At 54.2% G+C, this 21,337-nt stretch overlaps 1 protein-coding gene across 1 annotated transcript; it reads right to left on the reverse strand.

The window, feature by feature from the left end:
• Window positions 1-2,196: 2,196 nt before the first annotated feature.
• Window positions 2,197-16,916, reverse strand: GCC1 (GRIP and coiled-coil domain containing 1). The gene is made up of 2 exons (XM_084808771.1): window positions 15,375-16,916; window positions 2,197-3,883 (listed from the first exon to the last, which is right to left on the reverse strand). The coding sequence occupies exons 1-2, from the start codon at window positions 16,413-16,415 to the stop codon at window positions 2,612-2,614; spliced, it is 2,313 nt and encodes a 770-aa protein (XP_084664897.1). The 5' UTR covers window positions 16,416-16,916; the 3' UTR covers window positions 2,197-2,611.
• Window positions 16,917-21,337: the final 4,421 nt, after the last annotated feature.

The following is a 21,337-nucleotide window of genomic DNA, read 5'->3' on the forward strand; positions in this document are numbered from 1 at the left end:
GTGCACAAACTCCCCATCCTCCTCCGGGCAGGGGTGCAGGGTGGGGGCAGCGGCAGAGAGGAGGGGAGTCTCCGGCCTGTGTTCTCAGGCAGACAGGGTGAGTGGAGATTGGCCCCCTGCAGATGTGCAAGCTGCGTTATGATTTGGGGGGGGAGGCCTGCAGAGGGCAGAGATCTCAGCAGAGGGCAGCTAGCTTGGGTAGCCAGCAGGACTGAGGCCCCCCAGAAGCCCATGCCTGGCCAGATCAGGCGCTTGTGGCCCAAGGCTCAGAGACTGTCTTGCCCAGCGAGTGGCTCACGTTCCAACTGGAGTGGGGAGGGCCAGTGCAGGCCAGTATGATCCTGCTCCTCCAAGAGTAGGGGCTGGGGGGTGAGGGACTGGAAAGCGCCCTGGGCCAGGCGGGTACCCTGTCGCCTGCTGGGCACCCTGTCGCCTGCTGGGCCTGCACCTCTCCTGCCCCGCCTGGCCATGGGGCGGCTGGTGCTCAGGGCCCAGCGCGTCTCCTGCCCTTCCCGTGCCCTCCGCTGCCGTGCAGCAGGAGGGGCGCCGCCCAGTCACCGCCTCGGCGGAGCTTACTTGCCCGAGGCGAGGGCAGAGCTGTCCTCAGGCGCAGCGCAGCAGCGGCGGGAGGGGGAGGGGCAGCAGCAGCAGGGAGGGCCAGCAGGGAGGGCCAGCAGGGAGGGCCAGCAGGGGCGCCTCCCAGCCGAGCGTGCTCCCCGCCCCCGCCCAAGGACAGGGGTGGCCCAGGCACGGGCCCCGTGCTGAAGCTGCCCCTTCCTTGGTCCCCCTGCAGGCTGCCCAAGAGCAGCAGCAGCATTTGCTGCTGCCAGGTTCCAGCCAGCTCAAGCCGCAGAACCTCATGCCGGCTGCACCAGCTTTGCCTGGAAGCAAGGCTCTCGGCAGAGACGCGGAGCCTGGCCTGCACGGCCCGCGCCTGGCCCCCAGCTCCCTTGGGCTCCTCTGGGGGCAGGGCTGGGCCTCCCGCCTCAGGCCAGGGGCTGGCGGAGAGCTCATCGGCCGAGTCCTCTCGCAGAGCCACCCCCACGGGGGGACGTGTGCCACACAAACCCAGCTGCCGCCCCTTCCAGCACTAGCCGAGCCCTCCTCTGTGCAGGGGTGGGCACAAAACTGGCGCTCTGGTGGCGCTGTCAGGGGCGGGGCCAGGACCGCAGACGCCCTCTGTCTGTGGAGGGCCACTCAGCCCAACACTGACCTGCGCCCCTGCACTCCTCTGGCTGAAACACCTCCCCACCGCCGGAGTAAAAAGGCCCCCCACAGAGAAAGCAGGCCTGCCTGGGTGACGGCCGGGCCTTCTCTTCACAGGCCCTTTCTGAGCTGCAGGGCACGCCGCATGCGGGGGGCACGCCGCATGCGGGGGGCACGCCGCATGCGGGGGGCACGCCGCATGCGGGGGGCACCTGAGCGGCAAGCGCTCTTCTGCGCCAGCCTCGGGCTCTTCCCTCAGGATCTGGCTTCTCAGGCCTCCCCAGCTACGCCAACGCTCGCCCCACTGGTCCTTCAGACTTCCCGGCTCTCATGACCCAGAGGGCTTGTTCAGGCCTCTCCTCGCCTCCGTTCCCCATCTCCTCCTCCGCCTCCGTCATTCACCTCACCTCGCATTCTCCGCAGAGCTGGCTGCTCACTGCCCTTTGCTGCCACCGCCACCCACTCCCCAGCCGCTGTGCGGTGGCACCAGCAGGAAGGTGCACGTCGACGCTTCCCCGGCCGCACCACGGCTGCCTGTGTCGCAAGCCGGGGTATGGCAACGGGAGGCCCTCTGCATGCCCATGCGCCAGCCAGATGTCCAGCTGCCCAAGCGAAGCCCAGAGGGCCTTCACGGCTGGTGCGAGGCAGGCAGCTGTGTGGGCCTGAGAGACCATCCCTGTGCAAAGCGGGTGCTCCAGTCAGGGCAGGCCAGATGAGAGGCCTGATGCGGTCCGCAACTCAGCCCAAGCTGCTGGGGCCAGAGCAGCAGGCTGCCCCCCATGCCTTTCCTGGGCCCAGCCAACCCCGCCCCCGATGCTCCCTCAGAGCCTGAAGGGCCCCAGAGAGACCAGCCGCCGCTCGCTTCGGCCTTGGAGGGCCACCTCCATCCTGCCTGGAGCTCAGCAGCACCCTCAGACGCCACACACGCTAGGCCCCAGAGGTTCTGGGTCATGTTCTTCGCACCAAGCCCTTCTATCACAGGACAGGCGCTGGTCGCTGGTCTTTTATTTGCAAATCACAAGCCCCCTGGAAGCCTTCAGAGCAGGGGAAAAAATCAACCAGACCCACAGAATCTCCCTATTCCATATTTGGCAACAAACACGCAAAATATACTTGATTAAAAATGCGCCAGTTTCCTGAACTGAGGCCCCTTTTAAAGAAATGGACACCTCAAGTGGATCCTGACCCTGGCCGCAGAGAAGCCCTCTCCCCACCCCACCCACGCACAGGCGCTCATGGAGTGCTGCTGCTGAAAGGGCGGGGGTCCACCTGCAGGTGCCGGCTGGTGCTTGGCCTCTCGGCCCCCCTCACAGGAGCAGGAGCAGTGGTCCTCTGGACACAGGGAGGGCCAGGAAGGGCTGGTGCCCCCTCCCTGCCTGGCTGCCCACGGAACGGCAGACTGGCTTCACCGCTTCCCGGAAGGCCACCAGCTGTTGCTGCCGGAGTGGCTGAGGACAGCCTGTGTCTCCTCTGGGCTAAAATGCAGGACAGTCAAGATGGCTGACAGCGTCTGCTGCCGGCCCAGCAAGTCAGTCAAGGTCAGGAACCTGTAGAAAATGTTCTTCAGGTACTCCAGGTTGGCCCCCTCCCTGCGCTGGTCCCTGCAGTTCTTCTGGATGTGGCCCTGGAGTGCAGACACCTCCTCCTTGTGCTTCTCTCCCTCCTCCAGCAGCCTCTCCTGGAGCCGGCGAACCTCCACCTCCAGCGCGTGCTTCTGTTTCTTCAGCGCCGAGACCTCCACTCTCTTCCGAGCCAGCTGCTCCGTGTACACAAGGAGGGTGGGCTCGCTGGGGCCAGCGAGGTGGTGCAGCGCCTGGGTGAGGTTCTCCAGGGAGCTGCCGACCAAGTCCTGGCCGCCGCGAGGGCCTGGCCCAAGGCACTGCTTGGGACCCTGGAGCCCACAGGGCACGGCCAGAGCTCTCAGCTGCTCCAGCTCTTGGTCCTTTTCCGCCAAGACGGCCAGCGCTCGGTCGCGCTGCTTGTGCATCTCTCCCTCCAGCTGGAGGACTTTCTCCCTGTAGCCGCACTGGGCCCTCTCCATCTCCTGCCGGTGGAGCTGCTGAAGGCGGGACGCCTCTTGCCCCTTGGCCTCCATCGCCTCCTGGTGCTGCCTGGTGACTTCCTCGCAGGAGAGCCGGAGGGAGACGTATTTCTCCTTCAGCTGTGCCAGCTGCGCCTGGGCTTCCTCCAGCTCCTTGGCCAGGTTCCCGTCCTTGGCTGACTTGTTCCTGAGGACCACCTGAGCCCTCAGCTTGTACCTTTCAAACTCCTCCTTTAACTGCTTCAGCTCTTGCTGGTAGTAAGCAGCAGTGGCCTTCTCACCGTCACCGGCCTCAGTCTTGCAGAAGGCCTCCACGTCCTGGGGGGACGAGCTGCCCTTGGCTGCCAGCTGCAACAGCTTCTTCAGCACCTCCATCTTGTCTTTCAGCACACTGATGTCCAAGTTGCTCTCCTCGATGGCAACCTCCATGGGAGACCGGCCAGAGGCAGCAATGGCCAGTGTCTTGTTCTCGAGGTCCAGCTGTACAATGCGATCCTTCAGCTTCTGAATGGCCATTTGGTCCTTCTGCTTGGCTTTCTCGTAGGTGCCGAGAAGCTCGGACACCTCTGAAATTTGGGCCTCCAAGCTGGCAACGCGCTGCTCTTCCATTTGGACACGCTCCTCGGCCTGGGCAGTCTGAAAGGAAGGAGACAAAAAGGGAACAAAGCTGCTGTAGTTACAAAGCTTGAGAAGCCCCCTCGCCTGGGCCCGGGAAGGACAGGAGCTCCCTTGGGTCAGAAGCTCAGCCAGGGTGGCCTGAGGACCTCCATTTGCAGCCTTGCCTGCGCTCTCACAAGCCCCCTCGTTGGCATCACACGGACAAGCCTTGATCACAGCTCCACATCAGTCCTGCCAGCAAAAGTGGTCCCGGTGAGCTGGAGAGGGGATGGGCTGTGCATGCTGAAGCCCATGGCCTGTCAAAAGCCCAGCGGACGCCACCTCGGAAAAGGCGCTCGGGCAGCTCTGCCTGCTCTGCAGCAGAGGACCGCAAAGCATTTTGCCCATGGGAATTACCACCCAAGGGGCGAGGAGGCGGCCAAGCCTGAGGAGGAGGCCACGTCGTTCAAGCTGGTGACAACCCAAGCAGACCAGGAAGACTTCCCCAACCTCCCCCCAATCTAGGTGGACAGATGAAAAAGTGGCAAATGCAGTTCCTTAAGCGAGAAGTGATGCATGTTGGGGGAAATATCCTGCGTTGACAGGCACGCTGGCAGGGCCTGGCCTGGCCACGACTAACCAGGAAGAGGAGCCAGGGTGGTGGGGGACAGCGCTGACCCAATCTGTGGCCACCATGGAAAAGACCAATTCATGCGTTTTCCTGTCGTTTGTGCTTTTTCTTGTCTCCTAGCTGAGCAGAGCAGAGGAAGCTGCTCCACCTGGTCTTGGAGCTGTACAAGCAAGCAAGTTCCCAAAGAAAGAGGATCGGAGACCATGAGAAGAACAGGAGGAAACAGAAAAGAAACAGGAAAAGAACAGGAGGAACAAAACAGGAGGTGGAGTTGCACTGTATGTGAAAAATACATATCTCCGCACAGAAATGCAGGAGGGGGAGCTTGGTAGCCCCATCGAGAGCATCTGGATCAAAATGAATGGAGCAAAGAACAAAAGGAACCTGGTGCTCGGAGTCTACTACTGGCCACCAAACCAAGAAGAGGAGGATGAAACTTTTGAAAAGCAAACAGCCAATGTTTTAAGGAAGCATGATGTAGTAGTAATGAGGAACTTCCATTTCCCCGATATTTGTTGGGAGACAAATTCTGCAAAACATGGCCCCTCCAGGAAATTCCTGACTTGTGTGGCGGACACCTTCCTCCTACAGAAAGTAGAGGAAGGAACTAGAGGATCGGCTATCCTTGACTTGATCCTAACCAACAGAGATGACTTAGTGGATAAAGTGGCAGTTACAGGAACTCTGGGGGAAAGCGACCATGTTGTACTTGAGTTCTTGGTTCTAAGGGAAGCAAAAGCCGAGTGTAGTCAAACCGCGTACCCTGGATTTTAGAAAAGCTGATTTTAATAAACTCAGAACAATGATCAGTAAGGTCCTACGGCAAGCAACGCTAAGGAGAAAAGGAGTCTAATAAGGGTGGGAGCTTTTAAAAAAGGAAATTCTCAAGGCACAATTACAAACAATTCCAACAAGAAAAGGTGGAAGACAACAGAAGAAGCCAGTGTGGCTTCACAAAAAGCTTAGGGATGACCTGAAAACAAAAAAGGACACATACTGGAAGTGGAAAGAAGGCCAAGTAACAAAGGAAGAGTACAGGCAGGTGGTACAGAATTGCAGGGATGGCGTCAGGAAGGCTAAAGCGGAGAACGAGGTGAGGTTAGCGAGGGATGCTAAAAACAACAAAAACTTCAGCTATGTGCATAGTAAAAGGCAGAAGAAAGAAATGGCTGTTCAGCTATTAAATAAGGATGGCAAAACGATAATAGATGACAAAGAAAAGGCAGAGGTGCTCAATTCCTACTTTGGCTCAGTCTTCTCCCAAAAGAGGGTCTATGACACCCCTGGCAAAGGCCAAGTACAGGCTGAAGGGGCAGGATTGCAGCTTGAGATCGAGAGGCATATGGTCAAGAAACACCTAATTACTTTGAATGAGTTCAAATCTCCAGGGCCAGATGAACTGCATCCTAGAGTCATAAAGGAACCGGCAGAAGAACTCTCAGAACCGCTGTCTATTCTCTTTGAGAAATCATGGAGGACGGGAGAAGTGCCAGATGACTGGAGGACGGCTAATGTTGTCCCTATCTTCAAAAAGGGTAAAAAGGAGGAACCTGGGAACTACAGACCAGTCAGTCCAACATCAATCCCTGGGAAAATTCTGGAGCAGATGATAAAGCAATCCATCTGGAAGCACCTTGACAACAATGCCGTGATTACTCGAAGCCAACATGGATTTGTCAAAAACAAGTCCTGCCAGACAAATCTGATCTCATTTTTTGATCAAGTCACCTCCCTTGTAGACCGTGGGAATGCTGTAGACATCATATACCTCGACTTCAGCAAAGGTTTCCACAAAGTGCCCCATGATCTCCTGATGAGCAAACTAGCTCAAAGTGGGCTAGATGAAACAACGATCCGGTGGATCCACAGTTGGCTACAGAATCGGACTCAAAGAGTGCTTACAAATGGGACCTGCTCAAACTGGGGAGAGGTAACGAGTGGGGTACTGCAGTGCTCAGTCCTGGGCCCAGTGCTCTTCAACATTAATGACTTGGAGGAGGAGGTGCAGGGAATGCTGACCAGATTTGCAGATGACACAAAATTGGGCGGGATAGCTAATACCTTGGAAGACAGAAACAAAATTCAAAGTGATCTGGATAGACTGGAGTGCTGGGCAGAAAACAACAGAATGGCATTTAATAGGGATAAATGCCAAGTTCTGCACCTAGGAAAAAGAAACCAAATGCACAGTTACAAGATGGGGGATATGTTGCTCAACAACAGTACAAGTGAGAAAGATCTTGGAATTGTTGTCGATCACAAGCTGAAGATGAGCCAACAATGGGATGTGGCTGCAAAAAAGACAAATGCTCTTTTGGGCTGCATTCATAGAAGCATCGCTTCCAAATCCCGGGAAGTACTAGTTCCCCTCTACTCAGCACTGGTTCGGCCTCATCTGGAGTACTGTGTCCAGTTCTGGGCACCACACTTTAAGAAGGATGCAGACAAACTGGAGAGGTTTCAGACGAGGGCAACAAAGATGACCAGGGGACTGGAAACAAAGCCCTATGAAGAGAGACTGAAAGAACTGGGCATGTTTAGCCTTGAGAAGAGAAGACTGAGGGGAGATATGATAGCACTCTTCAAGTACTTGAAAGGTTGTCACAGAGAAGGCGGCCAGGATCTCTTCTCGATCATCCCAGAGTGCAGGACATGGAAGAATGGGCTCAAGTGACAGGAAGCCAGATTCCAGCTGAACATCAGGAAAAACGTCCTGACTGTCAGAGCAATACGACAATGGAACCAATTACCTGGGGAGGTGGTGGGCTCTCCCACACTGGAGGCCTTCAAGACGAGGCTGGACAGCCATCTGTCAGGGATGCTCTGACTTGGATTCCTGCACGGAACAGGGGGTTGGACTCGATGGCCTTGTAGGCCCCTTCCAACCCTACTATTCTATGATTCTAGGAGAAGGGAGAGCAAACAGAAGTTTGCCAGGAGAGTTCGGCAAGGGAGGCACCTAAGATTTTTTTTCTTTTAAAAAAAAATATTTTTCTTGTAACACACACTTCCATACCAGTTGGACTCCGTTGTTAACCTCCAGTGAATAGAGGACAAAGTACAAGCTATTCCAGTACAATCAGAAAGCTAGAAACATAAAGGGAATACAGACTATGGAAGGAAAAGACTCTCCACTGGTGGTGACCTGCAAGGTGTGTGCAATGTTTGTTTTCCTGCCTGAGATCAACATGGCCTACACGTGCAACAAGCGCAAGCTGATCACGCTGTTGGAAGAAAAAGAGGACTGGAGCAGCGACTGTCGACCCCCCAGGGAATGAGAGAACACAAAGAGTTCTTGGACAGAACAGTGGAACTACAACAGCAAAGTGAAGAACAGAAGCTAGAAGAGCAACAGCAAGCTGAGGCAGAAGTGGGAAATGCTGAGGGCAGGAAAAATGCAGTAGAGGATACTGCTTGGAAAAGGGTGGCAGTTAGGAGCAAAAGAACTAGAAGCCACTCTGCACCAGTGGAACTATGGAACCGTTTCCAGGTACCTGAGGATGAGACTGGAGGACAGCCTGCAGAGGAAGATTTGCAGGAAATCCCATAGGAGAGCGAGCAAGAGGCTGAAGGTCAGTCAAGCAGAGGCAATGAAACCAAGGCCTACAAGAAGAGAAGAGTAGCAGTAATGGGAGATTCCTTGCTGCGTGGGATTGAAAACCAAGTATGTCGTGAAGACCCATGGACTCGCCAGGTATGCTGTCTCCCAGAAGGACGGATTAGAGACGTGCCTACACTCATAAAGCCCGCTGACAGATATCCCTAACTTATAGAATCATAGAATAGTAGGGTTGGAAGGGGCCTACAAGGCCATCGAGTCCAACCCCCTGCTCAATGCAGGAATCCAAGTCAGAGCATCCCTGACAAATGGCTGTCGAGCCTCGTCTTGAAGGCCTCCAGTATGGGAGAGCCCACCACCTCCCCAGGTAATTGGTTCCATTGTCTTCTCATTCATGTGGGAACAAATGGTACCGCCAAGTGGAGCTATGAAGAAATCACGTCAAACTTTGAAGCTTTGGGAAGGAAACTGAAGAACTTCGGGGCCCAGATAGTTTTCTCATCCGTCCTTCCAGTAGTTAGAAGAGGGATAGAAAGGGAAAGAAAAATATTCTAGGTGAACAACTGGCTATGAAGGTGGTGCCGGCATGAGAGATTTGGATTCTGGGACCATGGGCTACACTTCCTGGAAGATAAGACTGTTGGCAAGGGACGGGTTGCACCTCACAAAGGATGGGAAGAATGTGTTTGGCCACAGCATGAAGAACTTCATCAGGAGGGCTTTAAACTGAATCCTACGGGGAAGGGAGATGTAAAGTTGGGAGTAACAATGGACGTAGGCGCATGCACTGCAATGGAGAGAACAGCTCTGGTAGCGCCCAATAATAGTCTTCAAAAACATGTAGGAAGAAAGCCAGATAATCAAGTGCATGGTCTTCGATGTCTATATAGTAATGCCCACAGTATGTGAAACAAACACAACGAACTTGAACTCTTAATACAGGAGGGAAATTATGACTTGATAGGTGTAGCTGAGACTTGGTGGGATGACTCTCATGACTGGAATACAGCAACTGAAAGATATAACTTGTTCAAAAAGAGCAGGAGGAACAGAAAGGGAGGTGGAGTTGCACTATATGTGAAAAATACATATCTCTGCACAGAAATAAAGGAAGATGGGATTGGAAGGCACAACGAGAGCATCTGGGTTAAAATAAATGCAGCAAAGAATAAAAGGAACCTGGTGGACGGAGTCTACTACTGGCCACCCAATCAAGGAGAAGACAAGGATGAAACTTTTGAAAAGCAAATTGCCAATGTTTCAAAGGAAGCATGACGTAGTAGTAATGGGGGACTTCAATTTCCCCGATATTTGTTGGGAGACAAATTCTGCAAAACATGGCCCCTCCAAGAGATTCCTGTCTTGTGTTGTTGATAATTTCCTATTACAGAAAGTATAGGAAGGAACTAGAGGATTGGCTATCCTTGACTTCATCCTAACCAACAGAGATGACTTAGTGGATAAAGTAGCAGTTACGGGAACTCTGGGGGAAAGCGACCATGTTATACTTGTGTTCATGGTTCTAAAGAAAACAAAAGCCGAGTGTAGCCAAACACGTACTCTGGATTTTAGGAAAACCCATTTTAATACACTCAGAACAATGATGAGTAAGGTCCCATGGCAAGAGACTCTAATGAGAAAAGGAGTCCAACAAGGGTGGGAGTTTTTAAAAAAGGAAATTCTCAAGGCACAATCACAAACCATTCCAACAAGAAGAAAAGGTGGAAGACAACAGAAGAGGCCAATGTGGCTTCACAAGAAGCTTAGAGATGACCTGAAAACAAAAAAAGACACATACTGGAAGTGGAAAGAAGGCCAAGTAACAAAGGAAGAGTACAGGCAGGTAGCACAGAATTGCAGGAATAGCGTCAGGAAGGCTAAAGCTGAGAATGAGCTAAGGTTAGAGAGGGATGCTGAAAGCAACAAAAAGGCTTTCTTCAGCTACGTGCATAGTAAAAGACAGAGGAAAGAAATGGTGGTTCAGCTATTCAATAAGGATGGCAAACTGATAACAGATGACAAAGAAAAGGGAGAGGTGCTCAATTCCTACTTTGGCTCAGTCTTCTCCCAAAAGAGGGTCTATGACACCCCTGGCAAAGGCCAAGTACAGGCTGAAGGGGCAGGATTGCAGCTTGAGATCGATAGGCATATGGTCAAGAAACACCTAATTACTTTGAATGAGTTCAAATCTCCAGGGCCAGATGAACTGCATCCTAGAGTCATAAAGGAACCGGCAGAAGAACTCTCAGAACCGCTGTCTATTCTCTTTGAGAAATCATGGAGGACGGGAGAAGTGCCAGATGACTGGAGGACGGCTAATGTTGTCCCTATCTTCAAAAAGGGTAAAAAGGAGGAACCTGGGAACTACAGACCAGTCAGTCCGACATCAATCCCTGGGAAAATTCTGGAGCAGATGATAAAGCAATCCATCTGGAAGCACCTTGACAACAATGCCGTGATTACTCGAAGCCAACATGGATTTGTCAAAAACAAGTCCTGCCAGACAAATCTGATCTCATTTTTTGATCAAGTCACCTCCCTTGTAGACCGTGGGAATGCTGTAGACATCATATACCTCGACTTCAGCAAAGGTTTCCACAAAGTGCCCCATGATCTCCTGATGAGCAAACTAGCTCAAAGTGGGCTAGATGAAACAACGATCCGGTGCATCCACAGTTGGCTACAGAATCGGACTCAAAGAGTGCTTACAAATGGGACCAGCTCAAACTGGGGAGAGGTAACGAGGGGGGTACCGCAGGGCTCAGTCCTGGGCCCAGTGCTCTTCCATATTTTTATTAATGACTTGGAGGAGGAGGTGAAGGGAATGCTGATCAGATTTGCAGATGACACAAAATTGGGCGGGATAGCTAATACCTTGGGAGACAGAAACAAAATTCAAAGTGATCTGGATAGACTGGAGCGCTGGGCAGAAAACAACAGAATGACATTTAATAGTTCTGCACCTAGGAAAAAGAAACCAAATGCAGAGTTACAAGATGGGCGATACGTGGCTCAACCACACTACAAGCGAGAAGGATCTTGGAATAGTTGTCAATTACAAGCTGAAGATGAGCTTCACAAAAAGAGATGACCTGAAAACAAAAAACAAAACATATAGGAAGTGGAAGGAAGGCTGGCCAAGCTACAAAGGAAGAGTACAGGCAGGTAGCACAGAATTTCAGGGATGGCGTCAAGAAGGCTAAAGCTGAGAACAAGCAGAGGTTAGCGAGGGATGCTAAAAGCAACGAAAAGGCTTTCTTCAGCTACGTGCACAGTAAAACACAGAGGAAAGAAATGGTGGCTCAGCTAATAAGTAAGGATGGCAAAATGATAACCGATGACAAAGAAAAGGCAGAGGTGCTCAATTCCTACTTTGGCTCAGTCTTCTCCCAAAAGAGGGTCTATGAGCCCCCGGCAAAGGCCAAGTACAGGCTGAAGGGGCAGGATTGCAGCTGGAGATCGATAGGCATATGGTCAAGGAACACCTAATTACTTTGAATGAGTTCAAATCTCCAGGGCCAGATGAACTGCACCCTAGAGTAATAAAAGAACTGGCAGAAGAACTCTCAGAACCACTGTCTATTCTCTTCAAGAAATCATGGAGGATGGTGGAAGTGACAGATGACTGGAGGGCTAATGTCGTCCCTATCTTCAAACAGGGCAAAAAGGAGGAACCTGGGAACTACAGACCAGTCAGTCTGACATCAATCCCTGGGAAAATTCTGGAGCAGATGATCAAGCAATCCATCCGTAAGCACCTTGAAAACAAGGCGATTACTTGAACTAACACCAAAAAAAGATGTCCTCTTCATCAGAGGGGATTGGAATGCTAAAGTAGGAAGTCAAGAAATCACTGGGATAACAGGCAATCATGGCCTTCGTGTACAAAATGAAGCAGGACCAAGGCTAATAGAGTTTTGCCAAGAGAACACGCTGATCATAGCAAACACTCTTTTCCAACAGCACAAGAAGTGACTCTATACATGGACATCACCAGATGGTCAATATCAAAATCAGATTGATTATGTGCTTTGCAGCCAAAGATGGAGACACTCCATACAGTCAGTCAAAACAGGACCTGGAGCTGACTGTGGCTCAGATCATGAGCTTCTTACTGCAAAATTTCGGCTTAAATGGAAGAGCGTAGGGAAGACCACTAAACCATTCAGGTATGACCTAAATCATATCCCTTATGAATATACAGTGGAGGTGTGGAATAGATTTAAGGGATTAGACCTGGTAGACAAAGTGCCTGAGGAACTATGGACAGAGGTCCGTAACATTGATCAGGAGGCAGCAACTCAATCCATCCCAAAGGAAAAGAAATGCAAGAAAGCCAAGTGGCTGTCTGAGGAGGCTTTAAAAGTAGCTGAGGAAAGAAGGGAAGCGAAAAGCAAGGGAGAAAGGGGAAGATATACCCAACTGAATGCAGAGTTCCAAAGAATAGCAAGGAGAGACAAGGCCTTCTTAAATGAACAATGCAAAGAAATGGAAGAAAACAACAGGATCTCTTCAAGAAAATCGGAGATCTCAAGGGAACGTTTTGCGCAAAGACGGGCATGATAAAGGACAAAGAAGGCAGGGACCTAACAGAAGCAGATGAGATTAAGAAGAGGTGGAAAGAATACACAGAAGAACTATACAGGATAAAGATGTGAATGGCCCTGACAGCCATGATAGTGCGGTCACTGAACTTGAGCCGGACATCCTCGAGAGTGAAGTCAAGTGGGCCTTAGGAAGCATTAGTAACAACAAAGCTAGCAGAGATGACACTATTCCAGCTGAGCTATTTAAAATCCTAAAAGATGATGCTGTTAAAGTGCTGCACTCAATATGCCAACAAATTCGGAACCCTCAGCAGTCGCCACAAGACTGGAAAAGGTCAGTTTACATTCCAGTTCTAAAGAAGGGCAATGCCAAAGAGTGTTCAAACTGCCACACAATTGCGCTCATTTCACATGCCAGCAAGGTTATGCTCAAAATCCTACAAGCTAGGCTACAGCAGTGTGCGAACCGAGAACTACCGGAAGTACAAGCTGGGTTTCGAAGAGGCAGAGGAACTCGAGATCAAATCGCCAACATTCGCTGCATCATGGAGAAAGCAAGAGAATTCCAGAAAAACATCTATTTCTGCTTCATTGACTACGCTAAAGCCTTTGATTGTGTGGATCACAACAAACTCTGGCAAATTCTGAAAGAGATGGGGGTACCAGACCACCTTACCTGTCTCCTAAGAAACCTGTACCAGGGTCAAGAAGCAACAGTAAGAAAGAGACATGGAACAACTGAGTGGTTCAAAATTGGGAAAGGAGTACGACAAGGCTGCATATTGTCGCCCTGCTTATTTAACTTATATGCAGAGTACATCATGAGAAACGCCGGGTTGGATGAATCACAGGTCGGAATTAAGATTGCCGGGAGAATTATCAACAACCTCAGATACGCAGACGATACCACCCTAATGGCAGAAAGCGAAGAGGATCTCAAGAGCTTCTTGTTGAGGGTGAAAGAGGAGAGTGCAAAAGCTGGTTTGAAACTCAACATTAAAAAATGGCATCTGGCCCCAGCACTTCCTGGCATATAGAAGGGCAAGAAATGGAAGCAGTGACAGATTTTACTTTCTTGGGCTTCAAGATCACCGCAGACGGTGACTGTAGCCATGAAATTAAAATGGACTATAAGGAAGGCTGAGCTCCAAAGAACTGATGCTTTCGAACTGTGGTGCTGGAGAAGACTCTTACGAGTCCCCTGGACTGCAAGGAGGTCAAATCAGTCAGTCCTAAAGGAAATCAACCCTGACTGCTCATTGGAAGGGCAGATACTGAAGCTGAAGCTCAAATATTTTGGCCACCTAATGTGAAAAGTTACTGGAAAAGACGCTGATGCTGGGAAAGATTGAAGGCAAAAGGAGAAGGGGACGGCAGAGGATGAGATGGCTAGATAGCATCACTGATGCAATGAATATGGACTTGAGCACGCTCCAGGAGAGAGCACAGGACAGGAAGGCCTGGCGTGCTATGGTCCGTGGGGTCACGAAGAGTTGGACACGACTGAACAACAACAACATTTTGGGCTGCATTCATAGAAGCGTCGCTTCCAAATCCTGGGAAGTACTACTTCCCCTCTACTCAGCACTAGTTAGGCTTATCTGGAGTATTGTGTCCAGTTCTGGGCACCACATTTTAAGAAGGATGCAGACAAACTGGAGGGGGTTCAGAGGAGGGCAACAAAGATGATCAGGGGACTGGAAACAAAGCCCTATGAGGAGAGACTGAAAGAACTCGGCGTGTTTAGCCTTGAGAAGAGAAGACTGAGAGGAGATATGATAGCACTCTTCAAGTCCTTGAAAGGTTGTCAGAGAGGAAGGCCAGGATCTCTTCTCGATCATCCTCAAGTGCAGGACACGGAATAATGGGCTGAAATTACAGGAGGCCAAATGTCATCAGGAAAAACTTCCTGACTGTTAGAGCAATACGACAATGGAACCAATGACCTAGGGAGGTGGTGGGCTCTCCCACACTGGAGGCGTTCAAGACGAGGCTGGACAGCCATCTTCCAGGGACTTGGATTCCTGCACTGAGCTGGGGTTGGACCTGATGGGTCTTGTAGGCCCCTCCCAACCCTACTATTCTATGATTCTATGTGGGGGAGCACTAGGAAAGGGACGGAAACGCAGATGGCCCAAACCCCAAGGCTCTTTCACAGGCCTCCGGCATGGTCAGGGAATTAACAGGGGGTTCTGCCTCGGACTCAGCCTTCTGAAATCAGGTTCCAGCATGTCAACTGGGGGGCAGCCTGACGGAGATGCCAGCTGGTTGAGGTCAGGAGAGGACACAGTCTGCCTCTCCGCCCCATGGGGGAAGGCGGCCCTTTCTTCCCAGCCATGCGCAAGCAGCTTTAAAGACCCAGCAACATAAGCCTGCTGCGCAGGGAGGACACTCTGCCCTCCTGCCCGACTTCTGGCTGTCCTTGCCTGCATCTGCTCCAGCTCTTCTAGGCCAGGCCAGGCCAGGCCAGGGCAGGGAACCCCAGCCCAGGGGCCAAATCCAGCCCCTTTGGGAGCCCTGTCCTCTCCCTGGGCCCTGCAGCCCCCTCCGAGGAGGCAGCGGTGCCTCTCCCATGGCTTCGGGACCCGCCCCCTTGCCTCTGGGCCCGCCCACAGCTGCAATGTGGCCCAAGAGCCTCTGCAAAGCGGGCTTTGGCCCTCAGGCCCAAAGAGGCTCCCCGCCCCTGCTCTAGAGCAGCCATCTCAGAGACAGGGCGCTCAGGGCTGCCTACCCACTTGGCTCCCTCCTCCGAAGGCAGGGTGTAGGGCCGCTGCCTGCCCCCACCACACTCACCTTCCTTGTCTCCTGCAGCAGCTGTGCGTGCACATGGCTCCTGAGGTCAGCCATCTCAGCCTGCAGCTCCTGCAGCCGGGGGTCAGGCCGGCCACTTTCCTCTCGCAGGGCCTGCAGCTCCCTGCTCAGCTCCTCCACCTCTCGGCCGAGCTGCCTGGCCTGACGCTCAGAGCCTTCCGCCCGTTCCGCCACACACACTTTCCCGGCCAGGGCCTCCCGGGTCTCCTCCAGGCTCCGCTCCGCCTCCTGCCGCAGGCCCCTCTCACTGTGCAGCAGCCTCTGCAGCTCGCGCAGCATGACAGCGTGGTCGCTCTGCTCCTGGGCCCGGTCGTGCTGCTGGGTGATGAGGCGGGCCTTGGTTTCTGCCAGCTGCTGCTGGGCTTCCGCCACCGCAGCCTCCAGGCTGCCCACCTCCTCCTCGGCCTTCTGGCTGGCTGCCTCCCTCTCCTGCTTCATCTTCTTCTTGTCAGCCTGGTAGGAGGCCTCCATGCGGGACTTCTCCTGGGTGACAGTGGCCAAGGCACTGGTCAGCGTGGCCAGCTGTGTCTTCAGCTGGAGAAGCCTCTTGTCAGCTTCGCTGGCCCCGGTGGCGGCAGACAATTCCCCGCTGCTGGAGCTGATGCCGCTCTCGGAGCCGCTGGTCTCTTCCAACCGGGCGGGAGAGGCCGCCGCCACCGCCCTCTCCTCCTCCTCCGCTGTCCCCCCCGGGTCACCCTTGATGCTGGCCAGGCTGGCCGCAGTGTCTGTGCTGTCTTCGCTGTGCACAGAACTTCTGTCCTCGCTGGGCTCTGGGCTGGAACTGGCCAAGCCCAGGGCAGGAGCCACACTGCTGCTCAGGCTGGCGTCCACCTCGTGCGAGACTGACAGAGCCTTCAGGCTGGCTTCCAGGGCTTCCTTCTCCTTGAGGAGACTCTTATAAGCCCGGACCACATCCTTCAGGCGTGCCTGGTACTGGAGCAGCTGCTTCTTCTGTGACTCAACCATCTCCAGAAGGTCCTTCTTACTTGGGCCACCCCCAAAATTCATGCCAAACTTCTCCATGGCTCGTCAAGGCCTGCGGGCTTTGCTGGTCCTGAAACCTGAAAGACACGGAATGCGAGGCACGGCTGTGCGCCAGAATCAAGGGCCCCCACAAGGAGCCTCTTCCGCGGGCCCGGGTGGTTCCCAGCACACCGTCCGCCCAGAGGGACACAGATCGGGGAAGGTCAATGGGCGATGCCGGGGGATTAGCGCCGCACCCGGCACGGCCGGGCGCGAGGCCGGCCAAGGGCCAGTCCGGCCAGCGCAGTCAGAAAGCCCAGCTCGGGAGCCGGTTCGGCCGGTCGCCGCAGGCGGGCCCCGCCACAGCGAGGGGCGCGACGGCCCCGCGGCGCGCGGGAGCGCAGGAGGGGCTGGCGGGCGCGGGCGGCGCTCCAGGGGCGCGCGGAGGCCTCTGCGCGGGGCGCGCGGGCGGCCGCCTTCCCCGCCACAGCCGGCTCCGACGAGGGGGCGGGGCGGGCGCCGGCCGGAAGCCCCGCGGCTGCAGGGCGCCTCCCCCGGGGCGCGGGGCGGGGCGGCGCCGCCCTCCGGCCGCGGCCCACCTGCGCGCGGGGCCCCGGCTAGGCGAGCGGCCGCGCACGGCGCCTGCGCGGGGAGGGCTGCGCTGCCGCTCCGCGACGCGTCCTGCGGCCGCCTCCGTCGCCGGCCGCGTCTGCGCACGCCCGGAAGGGCCCGGTCGCAGCGCGCCTGCGCGGGCCGCGCGGCTTCGGGGGCCGCGCGCGCGCACCGCCCGGGCCGCAGCAGCGGCAGGCGCGCCTTTGCGCGGCCGCCCCGCCCCGCCCCGCCCCGCCCCGCCCCGCCCCGCGGTCGCCGCGCCGGGGATCCGCCCCGCCGCCGCGCTCGGCCGCGAGCAGAGCCCGCGCTTGCCCGCGGAAGGCTCGCGCCGCCGCGCTTCTGCGCCGCCCGGCGGACGCGCCGCGCCGCGCCGCTCGGGGGCTGGAAAGGGAGGGCAGCAGCAGACGAGGCCGCGAAGACTGGCAGCGGCGCGAAGCCCGAGGCGCCGCGCCAGGCTCAAGCCCGCGGCTGGCGCGGAGAGGCCGGGGCGGGCGGGCCTGGGCCGGCGCGCAGGCCCCTCGCAGGCCCCAGCGGGCGCCGCGCCCTGCTGCCCCCGGCTCCAGGGCGGCGGCGCGGCGCGGCGCGCAGGACGGGCCCGGGCGCCGCCAGCCTCCCGCGTGCTCGACCCGCGAGGCGCCTGCCCGAGGGGCCCCGCCCGCGCCCAGGGCTGGGCCTGGCCCGCGCTGCCCCGGAGGCGGAAGGGCCAGCGGCAGCCTGAGACGAGGGCGGGGAGGGCGAGTGCCCGGCAGGGCACCCCTTCTCGGGGAACGTCGGCAGAGCCCTGCTGGGCCAGGCCCAGGCCCGCCCAGTCCAGCATCCCGTTGGCGCGGGGCCGGGCAGCTGCCAGCCAGGAACCCGCCAGCGGGACACGAGTGCAAAGCACCCTCCCACCCATGTTCCCCAGCAAGTGGTGTAGAGAGGCGCCCTGCCTCTCATCCTGGAGGTAGCACGTAGCCATTACGGATGCATGGAAGTCACTTACCTTTTCAAGGGTGACATTCGCGGTGGGGGGGAGGCGCTCCGTCCCTCCCCCAGAAATTCTCTCCGGCCGGCTCTGCTCCACGGAGATTCTGCGGAGCCGCCAGCCGGGTCCGCCCGCAGCCGGACATCCAGCCGCTGGGCAGCCTGCAGGGACGCAAATGGCGGCGGCTGTAGCTGCCGCCATTTGCATCCCTGTATTTTGCTGTGATAGGCTACCTAAATATTTACGTAGCCTATCATGGCAAAAAAACCAGAAAAAACAGCGAACGCAAATGGCGGCAGCTACAGCAGCCGCCATTTGCGTTCCCTTCTTTTTTGCCGTGATAGGTTACATAAATATTTACGTAGGCTATCACGGCAAAAAAAAGGGAATGCAAATGGTGGCCGCCGTAGCCGCCACCATTTGCATTCCCTTTTCTTTTTGCCATGATAGGCTACGTAAATACGCAGCCTATCACGGCTTCCGCAGGGACACAGGTCCCTGCGTTAGCCATGATAGGCTGCGTAAGTATTTACATAGCCTATCACAGCTGTAGTGTTGAAGGGAATGGCGGCCGCGGACGCCATTTGCAGAGCAGCGCGAACGGCACCAGGTAAGTGTCCCATTTTGCGCACCTTTCGCGGGGCGGGGGAGCTTCATTCCGCCACGGATTTTGGGGGGCCGAATGCACTGGCATTCAGCCTCACCAAGATGCGTGGCGGAATTCTCTGACATCCCTAATAGCCATCATAGATCTTTCCTGCAGGGCCAATTCCAGAGAACGGTATTGGGAATCCTGTTCTACCCTAGGGCTATTAAGCTGTGGGGTGCCACCGGATTCTATTCTATCCCCCATGCTGTTCAACATCTGTATGATGCCGCTGGGTGAGATCATTAGAAGTTTGGGGTGAGTCACAGAATAGTAGGGTTGGAAGGGACCTATAAGACCATCCAACCCCCTGCTCAACGCAGGAATCAAAGTCAAAGCTTCCCTGACAAGTGGCTGTCCAGCAACATCTTGAATGCCACCAGTGGGAAAGCCAACATGGATTTCCCAAGAACAAATCCTGCCAGACGAATCTGATCTCATTTTTTGATCAGGTCACCCCCCTTGTGCACTGTGGGAATGCTGTGGACAAACTATACCTTGAGTATACCCAAAGTATACCTTCAGCAAAGCTTTCGACAAAGTGCCCCATGATATCAAAATTGGCAAACTAGCTAAAAGTGGGCTAGATGAAAGAACAAACAGGTGGATCCAAAAGAGTGCTTATCAATGGGATCTGCTCAAAGTGGGGAGAGGTAACGAGCGGGATACCGCAGGGCTCAGGCCTGGGCCCAGTGGTCTTCCACATTTTCATTAATGACTTGGATGGGGAGGTGCAGGGATAAAATTTGCAGATCACACAGAATTGGGCAGGATAGCTAATACCCTGGAAGACAGAAACAAAATTCAAAATGATCTTGATAGGTTGGAGCGCTGGACTGAAAACAACAGAATGAAATTCAATAGGGATAAATGCGAAGTTCTGCGCCTAGGAAATAGAAACCTAATGCACAGTTACAAGATGGGGGATATTTGGCTCAACAATACTACAAGTAAGAAAGATCTTGGAATTGTTGTCGATCACAAGCTGAACATGAGCCAACATGATGTGATGCGAAAAAGGCAAATGCTATTTTGGGCTGCATTAATAGAAGTATCGCTTCCAAATCCCGGGAAGTACTAGTTCCCCTCTGGTTCGGCCTCATCTGGAGTACTGTGCCCAGTTCTGGGCACCACATTTTAAGAAGGACGCAGACAAACTGGAGAGGGTTTAGAGGAGGGCAACAAAGATGATCAGGGGACTGGAAACAAAGCCCTATGAGGAGAAACTGAAAGAACTGGGCATGTTTAGCCCTGAGAAGAGAAGACTGAGGGCAGATAGGATAGCACTCTTCAAGTCCTTGAAAGGTTGTCACAGAAAGGAAGGCCATGATCTCTTATTTATTTATTTATTTATTGCATTTATACCCCACCTTTTTTCCTCTTGCAAGGAACCCAAGGCGGCTTACATTAAAGCTTACATTAATTAAATTACGGCTGATTAAAGGCAGCCACCGGCGAGATCACATCACTCCAGTGCTGAAGGAGTTGCACAGGTTACCAGTTGTTTTCTGGGCCAAATTCAAGGGGTTGGTTTTGCCCTTTAAAACCCTATATGGTTCCGGCCCAGCCTATCTTAAGGAGCGCCTCCAGCAGCACCAGACAGGCCACTTAACAAGATCAGCCTCGGATGGCCTTCTCTCTGTCCCATCAGCCAGGACAGCTAGACTGGTGGGGACGAGGGAGAGGGCTTTCTCTGTGGTGGCCCCCACTCTGTGGAACTCCCTAGGGAACTCTGCCATGACCCCTCTTTAATGAGCTTCCGCCGCACATTAAAAACATAGTTGTTAAAGCAGGCATTTGGGGTGGGTTAGGGTATTTTTAGAAATATGGTGTTTTTATTGTAGAATTTTATTGTTTTAAACTGTTTTATTGTATGTTGTACATCACCCAGAGTGGCTGGGTGACCAGCCAGATGGGCGATTAATAAATTTAATAATAATAATAATTATCTTCCTCCTCTCCATTTTATCCTCAAAACAACAGCCCTGTGAGGTGGGTTGGGCTGAGAGTCTGAGACTGGCCCATAGTCACCCAGTGAGTTTCCATGGCCGAGTGGGGACAAGAACCCGGATCTCCCAGATCCTAGTCCAACACTCTTGCCACTACACCACACTGGCTCTCTAGCCAGTGGATCTCTTCTCGATCATCTGACAGTGCAGGACACGGAAGAATGGGCTCAAGTGACAGGAAGCCAGATTCCAGCTGAACATCAGGAAAAACTTCCTGACTGTTAGAGCAATACAACCATCGAACCAATGACCTAGGGAGGTAGTGGGCTCTCCTACACTGCAGGCATTCAAGATGAAGCTGGACAGCCATCTGTCAGGGATGCTCTGACTTGGATTCTTGCATTGAGCAGGGGGTTGGACTCGATGGTCTTATAGGCCCCTTCCAACCCTACTATTCTTTGATTCTATAATTAAAGCATTAAACAGTTTGGGATCAAGTTACTTGAAGGACCGCCTTCACCCATATCAGCCTGCCCATGCTTTAAGATCAGAAAGAGAGGCCCCTCTCATTTGCCCACCCATGAGAGCAGTCAAGTGGGTGACCACACGAGAGGGCATTCTCTGCAGCGGCCCCACACCTTTGGAACAAGCTGCCATCGGAGGTCCACCATACTCCGTCATTGCAGACTTTTAAGAAGGCCTCGAAAACATATTATTTTACCTTGGCCTTCTCTTGATATGACTGCTATTGTTGCTGTTACTGCTGCTGACGTTGTTGGCTTTTATTGTTGTTGTTCTGTTTTTTTTTACC

The sequence above is a fragment of the Heloderma suspectum genome, chromosome 7 (assembly GCF_057233095.1).
Source record: "Heloderma suspectum isolate Gila_16-S chromosome 7, 16-S_ref, whole genome shotgun sequence".
Classification (NCBI taxonomy): domain Eukaryota; kingdom Metazoa; phylum Chordata; class Lepidosauria; order Squamata; family Helodermatidae; genus Heloderma; species Heloderma suspectum.